Source organism: Mustela nigripes, chromosome 18, assembly GCF_022355385.1.
Source record: "Mustela nigripes isolate SB6536 chromosome 18, MUSNIG.SB6536, whole genome shotgun sequence".
Classification (NCBI taxonomy): domain Eukaryota; kingdom Metazoa; phylum Chordata; class Mammalia; order Carnivora; family Mustelidae; genus Mustela; species Mustela nigripes.
Window position 1 is genome coordinate 37,720,323 of NC_081574.1, and position 10,131 is coordinate 37,730,453.

Below are 10,131 nucleotides of genomic sequence, written 5' to 3' on the forward strand. Positions count from 1 at the left end.
TATCCTGGAGGCTCTGGAGAAGTCGTTCCAGGAGCACAGGTTGTCTGTATGTGTCATGGAGCCGAGGTTGGAACAGGACAGCGGCTTATTGTACTCTCCCCTCTCTCCCCACCGAGGTTCTTGAACTGACAGGTGCATTTCTAATCCTAGAAAAGAGAGAATGGATCAAATTCAATCAGTTCTCAGGACTTACTTTTTCACAGATCTCAAGGAACTGTGGAAATGGTGGAATTACTTGGTCTACATAATTTTTTTGTTCTATTTCAAAAATTGGAAAACAGGTGATTTATGGGATATCTTCAGATTTTGGCAGTTTGGAGAGAATTAAATTCAACTATCTAGTTAAGTCAGAGTGTGCTCACTGACTTCTAACTTCTAAATTAAAAAGAGATTTTCTTTTTCCCACTGTGAACGGTAATGCTGACTTATGGCTGGGTGTGGGCTTCTGAAAAGTGCTTAGCAAGGTCAGTGAGATGACTCGGCAGGACCTGGCACTTGAAGACCCTCGGGGTCAAAGTAATTGGAATTTAATTTTTAAAATCTTATCCAAAGCTCTGTAGCCTGTTTTCTTTTTTTTAAAGATTTTATTTATTTATTTGACAGAGAGAGATCACAAGTAGGCAGAGAGGCAAGCAGAGAGAGAGGAGGAAGCAGGCTCCCCGCTGAGCAGAGAGCCCGATGCGGGACCCGATCCCAGGACTCTGAGATCATGACCTGAGCCGAAGGCAGCGGCCTAACCCACTGAGCCACCCAGGCGCCCCTGTAGCCTGTTTTCTAAACAATAGTGTTATCTCGGAAAAACCACGACAAGCATTTTCTAATACTGTGATCCTTTTCTCCAGTGGAGAGCTGGTGACTGAAGCGCACACCCTGTGTTCGCAGCTAGAACATGCAATGCAAGACACCATCAAAGAACAGGACCAGAGTTTGAGGGTAACCGGCTGCGTAAATCCCCACTATTCCGTGTCCGTCTTTTCCCTGGCAAACCAGAAAAAGAAAACGGAAAGGCAATCCAGCGTGTCTTCCGTCTCAGTCTACGCTTAACAATTTCCTAGTACATGTTATTACTCACAGCCATGCTAACAATTACTGAAGGGGGACAGGGACTTGATGTGCAGTATTTCATTTAACCCTTGCAATGCTCCATTTTTATAAGGGAGGTGATGTCATTCTGAGAACGTCTTTCTCTCCCTGCTGAGTGTCTCTGTGTGGGGAGTACTATGTGAGACTTGGGGGACAGGGCCAGACCCTGTCACAGCACCCCCTCTCAGGGGGCTTAGCGGTAGGTAGTACTAGTTACAGGGAAGCCAGCCTGACAAAAAGTGAGTCAAGACACAAGTACATTTTAAGGCAAAGCTTACGTTGCTGAGAGAACCCGAAGTCATTCCTCAGCTTTTGAAAGGCCCTTTCCTGCCAAGACCGTGACCTGCTAGCTTCCCCCTGACTTCTCAGTTGTCAGAGGAATCAGACGGGACACCACTGGTGATTGTAATCACTTCTTACTTATTCGGGTGTCCATCTCCGGTGAGGGGCTTTCTCTGTTCTGCGTCGCTGTGTGTCCTCCTCCTGACAGGGCGTATTTTGAGCATTTCATGGCCGAGGGGCACTTCTGCCAGAGGAAAGGGAAGTCTCATCCGGCTGTTTCATCTGGTAGCGTTGGAAATGGGTGGCTGAGGTAGCTCTGAGAACCACCTACCCACAGCGAGCATAAGTAAGTGCTGTGAGCCGCCGGTAATACTGAAACTCCCCGTCTAGTTTCCGTGGTCACAGCATCTGAGGGACTTCTCACTAGGCCAAGGGAAAGTTCCTGTATGGTTTTGAAAACGTAGGTTTAGCCCAAGAGTAGCCGTTAATAACAAAATTACTCTTAATGAGAGGATTGAAATTTCCTTGTAAATTATGCTGATCTAAACTGTGCTGTCCCGAGGAAGACAAACAACCCGGGGTGTAGTGGTGGCCCCTGTATTTTTAACGTGCCTGTTGACTTTCAGTCTCTAGACTGGAGCTGGCTACAGACAGAGGAAGAAGAACAGAACAGCCTGGAACAGGCCTCTTGACTGTGTGGGTGGCCTTGACCACCTGATGGGGCTGCCTGGCCTGAGGTCCTCCCATGCTGGCCCCCTGTTCTAACGACATCTCAGAAGTCGTCGGCACCCAGACAAAGGATCCTCTCACTTTCCCTGGGAGTTGTGACATTCACCGCAGGCCAGGGGTGTGGCCCTCCGTGGGCACTACCAGCAACGTCGTCTGCACACTGGAAAAGTCCTCCATCACAGAGGCTCAGCAAACACTGAGGCCAGGCATGGGCTGCTTCCCCTGCTCTGGAAATGTGCTCGAGGTACTTGCCCACAGACCGCTGGACAAATGTCTAACGGGACTCTTTCAGGACAAAGTATGAATGACACTCGATGTCAGCCTGTCCTCTCCTGACCCTCCCGATCTCCAAAGGCCCTGATCCACTTGTCCTCACAGCCAGTGTTCCATCTGGATTCGGAACCAGACAGATTTAAACGGTAGTCTTGCCTGGCCCCATTCTCTCTCTTCCTCTTTTCATTTCACTGCTGCTAAAACGTCCCTTTCCCCAGCGACTTTAGTGGTCGTGCTCCCTCGTAGGTACACGCTAGCTCTCCCCGGCCACCGTCCTTTCCACCACAGGGTTGCTCGCGAGAGCCAGCGCAGATGAGCAGCTTCCTTCCCTCGGGTCCCCGAGACCACCTGGGGGTGAGTCATCATGGGGAAGGAAAGAAGAAGAGGGGACCTGTCAACCCCACATCTGCGGACACTGTGCCCACTCCTGCCCTTGCTCAGACGCAGCTGCGTGGGGCAGCGTTGGGCCAGGGGAGCTCCTGCTTCTGTCATCTAGCAGTATTATTAAATTGACTTACTTAAAAAATAGTTCCTCTATTTTGTAACAGAACTCAAACATTTGCACCGGACTCTACAATCTATTTTTACAATGTTTGTGGTTAGGACTTGGGAACTCAAAAACCAACTTAACGCAAAATGTCATAAAATTGAGTAGCATGTGGGTCATGTGTTGTGGGTCCGCACTTAGGACAGTTTCTTCGAGATTTCACCAGACTTCTGTGCATCAAAGCAGGAAAGCAAAACGAGTCCAGATGATCACAAATAGGTGAGTTTGATCAGAGAAGGATGTTGGAATAGAGGAGTTTCACAAACTGGCTTCCATGGAAGCAGTACCAAGGGTTTCATGGTCAAGGTCAAGGAGGTTTGGGAGACACTTCAGGCTTTAATTGTCTCTTGGAGAGTCACACTGTACACTAGCATATTAAAGTTCTTGAGAGTCCTGTGATTATAAACAGCCTCAGCTGTGTCGATCTGTTCACGGGACACATCGGACAATAGAGCCTTTCTCCTCCCCGCCCCATGTGAGTGTCACATTTCTTAACATCCCGAAGAGCTGGAATTGGAGACAGCATGGTTTTGGAAACACCGGTGAGGAGCATAGTAGGAAGTCAGACCACAAAGACAGGCTGGGATGGGGCCAGCCTGGGGAGGGAATGAATGTTGGGCTAAGGGTTTATGGGCTTATTTTATGGGCACTCAGGAGTCACTGAAGAATTCTGAACAAGAAAATGACATCGCCAGTGGAATGGTTTAAAAAGACGAATGTGACTGGAATATGCAAATTGGGTGAAAACTCAAGGTAGGACTCCGGCTCCCAAAAACATGAAGTAGATGTACTTTCCCCAGTCCTCCCTTTGAGTATAACTAAAATCCTTCCACGTTATCTACACAAGTACAAGTAGTCGCTGAAAGGTAGAAGGCCAAAGACTGGCTCGAGAACTTGGACCCAAGCAGTGACGGGTGGTGAGTTCCCTGGGTTTTCCTTTCTCCTCATCTGCCCCCGGCTGGATGGGGAGAGGCCAACCCACAGGCCCAACTGCAGAGCTACTCCCTCTAGTGGTGTTAGACTCCCAGGGCCGCTGGAGCAAATTCCCACCCACTGTGTGGCTTACCACAGCCACGACCTGTTCTTTCTCAGTTCTGGAGGCCAGAAGTCTGGGCTGAGGTGCTGACAGGACAGCGCTTCCTCGGAAGCTGCCAGAGAGAGTCTTCCTTGCTTGCTCTCGCTTCTGGGGAGTCAGATGATCCTTCCCTTGCCACCGCATCTCTGCCTCCAGGGTCCTGTTGCCCTTCTGTCTTCTGTCAAATCCTCCCCGTGTGCCCTAATATTAGAACCCTTGTGACTCAGTTTGGGGCTGATCTGGATAATCCAACGTAACCTGGTGCCCACCCACCCCCCCCCCAACATGGCACCCATCCACAAAACTGGGCTTCTCCCTCCAGGGATTTCTTTATTCTTGGTTTTTTGGGTTTTTTTGTTGTTGTTTTGTTTTAGCTTTTTCTTTCAAAACAATTTCTTTTAAGTTCTTTTAAATTTCTTTTAATATAATTATAGATTTACAGGAAGTTACAAATAATTACAGATGTACAGGAAGTTGCAAATATTCTCCTTCACCTGGTTTTTCTTAGTGGTTACATCTTATGTAACAACACTACAATATTAAAAGCAGGTTAGTGATGCCGGTTCACTGAGTGCCTATAGTTCTTCACCATTTTTTCACGCGTGATTTGTGGGACTCCACTAGAATCCCGATACGGAACTGTCCTGTCAGCACGCGGGTCTCCCTGATGTTCTCCCTTTAAACACCCACCGTCCTCCCCTCCAAGACTCCTGATCCCTCGAAATTACGAATTTCTCTTCATTCTCCATCTCTATAATAATCTTTTGGGAATGTCATACAAATGGAGCCAGATTGTGTATGACATTTGAAATTAGCTTCTTTTCACTCAGTGTAACACTCTTGTTTCCATCTAAGTTGTGTCCTTTTTACACCAAGTGGTACTCCTGGCTCTGGATTTATCACAGCTTGTTGAACCACTCACCTGTTATAGGGAATTTTGCAAATTGACAGCAATCTATTTGCTAGTCAGCAAGGCTAATTTTATCTTTATCCTTTATTCTAGACCCATCCTGATAAATAAATGAGGTAGTGCTTCCTTCTTCCCCTATGTCATCTTGATCCCAATTTAAGCAAGATTCAAAACTTTAAATAAAGATATTATGACATATAATTTGATATTATAATTGATGGAATTTCCTAGAAAACCGTTGTTCAATAGAACTTTGTGTGATGACGAGAATCTTATCCGTTCTGGCCTGTAGGTAGCTACTAGTTACATATGACTGTTGAGCATTTAAAATGTGGCTAGGGCAGCTAAGGAACTGAATTTTTATTTTATTTAATTTCATTTTAAATGTTTTTTTTAAAAGATTTTATTTATTTGAGAGAGAGAGAGACAGAGCACAAGCAGGGGGAGAGGCAAAGGGAGAGGGAGAAGCAGACTCCCCATTGAGCTGGGAGCCTGACGTGGGGCTCCATCCAATGACCTGGAGATCACGACCTGAGCTGAAGATAGATGTGAAACCATTTGAGCCACCCAGGCGTCGCTCCTTTTAAATATTTATAGTCACATGTGACAAGTAACTACTATATAAGACAGGGCAGTTTGAGAGGAAAAACACTGTCTTTACAAGACGTGTTTGGAATAAGACCAGCATGTATGAATTGCCAGACAATGAACTAACTTTGCTTGAAATGCGTGTTTCATCAACCCTACCACACATTTTTTTCCTCAGTGGGCTATATCTTTAATCAATGGCAGGTCACAGTTATAGAGATTGGTGTCAGTTGTGAATTATACGCGTGAACTCGGTCATGGCCGTCACTCAATGGAGCTGTATCCGTTTGGTACCACCCATGTTGAGTTTAATTGCCTTTTAAAATCTCTTCAGAAATATGACCCTTTTGGTTTGATTTGAGACAGAAATCTACTGTACCCAGAAAGGCATAAAAACAAAGCAGTGAACATAAATCTGATATTGGCCAAATAAATACTTCTTGAGGATACATGGCTGTCATTCCATATTTTCTTTCAAAGTTAACAGTCAAATTTTTATCGGTCCTAAGAAAAGAATATACCTCAAAGTAGGAGAGGCTGTCCATTTGTCACCAAACTACAAGGAAAAGGACTGTTTATCACGTGTCAAGCAATGCCACGGAAGGCAAGAGAAATTGCCAAATCCCTCAGAAGAGCTAGAAAATTTCAAAACAACAAGAGGCTGGTGTGACTAATCCATTTGTCATCCAGGATTACAGTGAAGACATTGTGCCACAGTTTAATTGATAGCATTTTTTTCCTTAGTGGTACATAAAATGAGGGTGTTTCTTACAATTCAGTGGATTTATGACTGTTAAAAATGTAGTCGCCTGCAATCCTCACAATTCTAATGAGGTAAGTCCTTTCATTATCTTCATTTCATCCATGAGGAAACTGAGGCATGGAGAGTTCTACTAAGGTTAAATTAAATCTGACCTTGAGAGGGCTAAGAGGTGTCTCAACAGTGACTCTCTTTCTTGGAGGTGTTGAGGAATGGGCAGAAGTCCAATTTTTCTCAACACAAACTGCCTCCCAGTTGGTTGGAATGTTGTTTAGTTACTGTGCCCTAACATCAGGATGTTCAGAGTTTTTTTAAAAACTTGTTCTGTGAAGATTTGGCAAATATACAGATATACAGAGTAGTGTAATAAACTTCTGTATTCTAGTCACCCAAATTCAAATTTATCAATACTGGACAATCATCTTATCTCTTCACCAGCTGCTCTATTAGTGAAGAAAATTTCAGACATTAAAACACTTCACCCATATGCTTTTCAGCATGCATTTCTAAAAGTGTAGCCCTTTTTTTTGTTTGTTTGTTTTCATCATAACTACAATACTATTATCATAATTCTTTCATTCAGGGTCCAGTCAAGGGAATGAAACTACACAGCAGATTTAACAAGGAAAATTTAATGTAACAGGGAATTGGCTTCTTAACCAACTGAGCCGTCCAGGTGCCACCCCCCCCCCTTTTTTTTTTTTTTAAGATTTTATGGACTCCTGAGGCTCCTGGGTGGCTCTGTCGTCAAGTGTCTGCCTTCAGCTCAGGTCATGATCCCAGGGTCCTGGGCTCAAGCCCTGCATTGGACACCCTGCTCTGCGGGAAGCCTGCTTCTCCCTCTCCCACTCCCTCTGCTTGTATTCCTGCTTTGTTTCTCTCTTTCTGTCAAATAAATAATCTTTTTTAAAAAATATTTTATAGAATCTTAAAGATTTTATTGAAGCCAATTATAAAATTGGTTTCTAAAGGGTAAGGAAAACTAAGAATGCAGGCATAGCAGAAAAAGAGAGTAGCCATAACCCCAATAGCTAAAAAAGCTCCACTGCACACCCCCCAACCTCCCTGTCCCCCGCCCCAGCTGAGATTCAGACTGCATGGAGGGGGTGTGGCTGTGGCTTGCCACTGGGTGATGAGGGAGTTTGGTGCTGAGTTGGCCAAACTCACTGGGACGCTGCTGTCCAGGCGCTATAGAAAGCTGTCCATTGGGAGGAGCTGCACCGCACAACTCACCGAGAAACTGCCAACAGGGGTGGTATGGCACCTTTGAGGTGCAACGGGAATCTTCCTGCGGATTGCCACACACACTGGGAGCTGCCGGTAGGAGCCCACCGGAACCAGAAAGAAGAGCCCCTTCCTCTTCCAGCGTTCCTCTAATGTCCCTTATGATGGAGTTTGAAATTGTGCCAGTTGGCAAGAGAGAGAGGTCCCAGTAGCAAAAATGAGACAATGAAGGATGGATTTGGAATGAAGCAGCAATAGATCGGTAATCAGCATGTCCGCCCCGCTGACTTGTCAGCTTCCATATGCATCCTTCTCCGTACATTGAAACCTCCATGCAAGAACTAAATAACTCTGTTTCCACCTACCAGGATACAGGTATCCTTCATAAAACCCTCTCACCTTTCCCCCCAGAGCAAAAGATGCACAGACCCAACAATCACTGTATCTCTCACTAGCCATATAAATTGCTCCCCAAATTCCATCACACTAAGCTGTACAGTGTATCTTGAACAGCTTGTGTGGGAGGCCATGGTAAGGCTTGAGACGAGAACCAAACCAGGCCCTGAACTTGTGCCTCCTTTAAAGGCTGAATAGCCGAACAAAAGGCTTAGGTCAATAAAGTCGAGTAGCCCTGAGAAAGGGTGTGTGCTATGTGTTGGGTGCTCGCCTACGTGACTTCCCACACGTTTGCTAGTCAGATAGAGACGATTTGGCTGGGGCCAGAAATTCTTGGCTGGTCCTTGCACGGGCTATAGACTACACCACTGTAAGACTGAGCTGTGCTTACACAAACTATGTCTTGAGTGGCCTTGAAGTCAGTACATCTGGCGCTAGAAGGTCTGCTATTGATGTTTAGGAAATAGATATGGGAAAGCTTGAAGGATTTTCTGTGCTTGTTGCAAACTCTTTAGTAATCAGCTAAAATTAGATACTTTTCATATGATTGTTTCTTTTAGCTCTATAATGCCTCACAGCCTTGAATAAACTCGGCACTGTTGGATATCCTCCTTGGTTCTCCTCCTGCCCCCATCTCTTTGTCTCTTAATTTCTTTTCACCATCCTCTTACCCTCACGTTCCTGGTCAATTTGTCGTGCCGGCCGCGACAAGCTTGTTTATAAAATTGTATTGCGAAGGAGAGAGAAGAAAACGGGCAGCACATGCAAAAAAGCACACGTAAGAGAAGAAATACACAAAGCTACAGCAGTCCTTGCATCTACAAGTGGTTCTGTCTTCCGTGAGCCTGGAACCGATGGCTATAGGTTTATTTTCCCACTCCTCATCCTGTATTTCCCCTGCCCCCAGCCACAGCCTCAGCTAGTCAGGAATCTTTGTCAGGTGTAGTGATCCTAAAGGATCCAAGTCCAAAATCATACAGACTCCTTTTTTTTTTTTTTTTGCCATAATTTTGCATTAATCTTAACTATTGCATGTGAAATGTATCAAGAGAAGCCCCAGAAAACCCCCTGGTTCCAGCCATAGTCCCCACTTCCCTGACTGTGTAGCAATCACTCAATTTCTCCTTGGCAATCAGGATCAATCATTCTAATCAGTAGTAACCTCTTTTGGTTCAATGGCATAGGAACCCGAAATTTCCCAATTCAATGGAATCATTGTGGTGCTGCTGGTTGAAGTACTCCCTGTCCTTGGGCATTAAGAGCTCTAGACAAGAAGACATCAAGATTGCCAATGTGGGAAGCCCAAGTTTTGCAAGTGGGTTTTTATATATGCAGTGAGGGAAGTCCCTCCTACTTTTCACCCTTTGAATCCCAGACCTATGCATTCTCACTCTAAGGAGATAGCATCATGTAATGCTTTCTGATTCAATGTACAGACTGCATCCTGTGAAACAGAACTCCACCTCGATCGGATGTTGTGGCCAGCTGGTCTCATAACCATATCTTCCATTAAACTAGTCCAATTTCAGGTATCCCAGGCACTTTTGCATGATGGGTATATGGCTTTGCTGTGCAATCAGTTCTTTGATCAGAAGCAATGCTTTAGGGATCGCAGTTCTTTTGAGGCCACAGACGGTGGTGCAAGCAGAAGCAGACAGGGAAGGCGACTCCACGTGCAGACTATGTATCTATTCCAGCAAGAAATCACAGTAAGAATGAAAATCTGCTGCTTCTAATTCATTCAACTGCCATTAATTGGCTGCCTTGTTTCCCAGGGCAGTTGTGCCATCTTGGGGGCTAGTGTTAGTCTCAGTTGGCAGGTCAACGGTAGCATTACCGGGTCAGACTTCGTAAGAGGACGTTGAACCTTGTTGTTGAGCCTGTGCGTTGTTGAGCCTCCCTCCCCGTCACCACGGCCACTGTGGCCATAGCCTATGGAGCAAACAGTGAGATGATGGGGCCAAAAGACTGACTGATATCCACACACCGTGTAACGCTGTCAGTCTTATTATCAAGAGCCTCCGGGACAGTGGACATCCTTTGGTGGGCAGTCACATGAGACGCAGGTGTCTTCAGTCTTGCGTCCTTTGTGAGAGGCTCATCCCCATGCCTCTTCTCTGGTCCTCCCTGCTGGCAGTCTTCCAAGCCTATTCTCTACAAGTTCCTGACCATCCAGGAACTTTACTTTACTTCTTTGACATTTACTTGCTTTACTTCTTTGACCTTCCTATATTATTACTTAAGTCGTTGTTTTTTTTTTTTTT

At 45.5% G+C, this 10,131-nt stretch overlaps 1 protein-coding gene across 1 annotated transcript in view; it reads left to right on the forward strand.

The window, feature by feature from the left end:
- IKBKB (inhibitor of nuclear factor kappa B kinase subunit beta) overlaps positions 1-3,334 on the forward strand; it is a 61,508-nt gene extending 58,174 nt beyond the window's left edge. Inside the window, exons 21-22 of the mRNA XM_059384369.1 lie at positions 843-933; positions 1,992-3,334. Coding sequence (XP_059240352.1) covers positions 843-933; positions 1,992-2,057 — 157 coding nt within the window. The 3' untranslated portion in view covers positions 2,058-3,334. The remainder of the gene's footprint in view (positions 1-842; positions 934-1,991) is intronic.
- Positions 3,335-10,131: the final 6,797 nt, after the last annotated feature.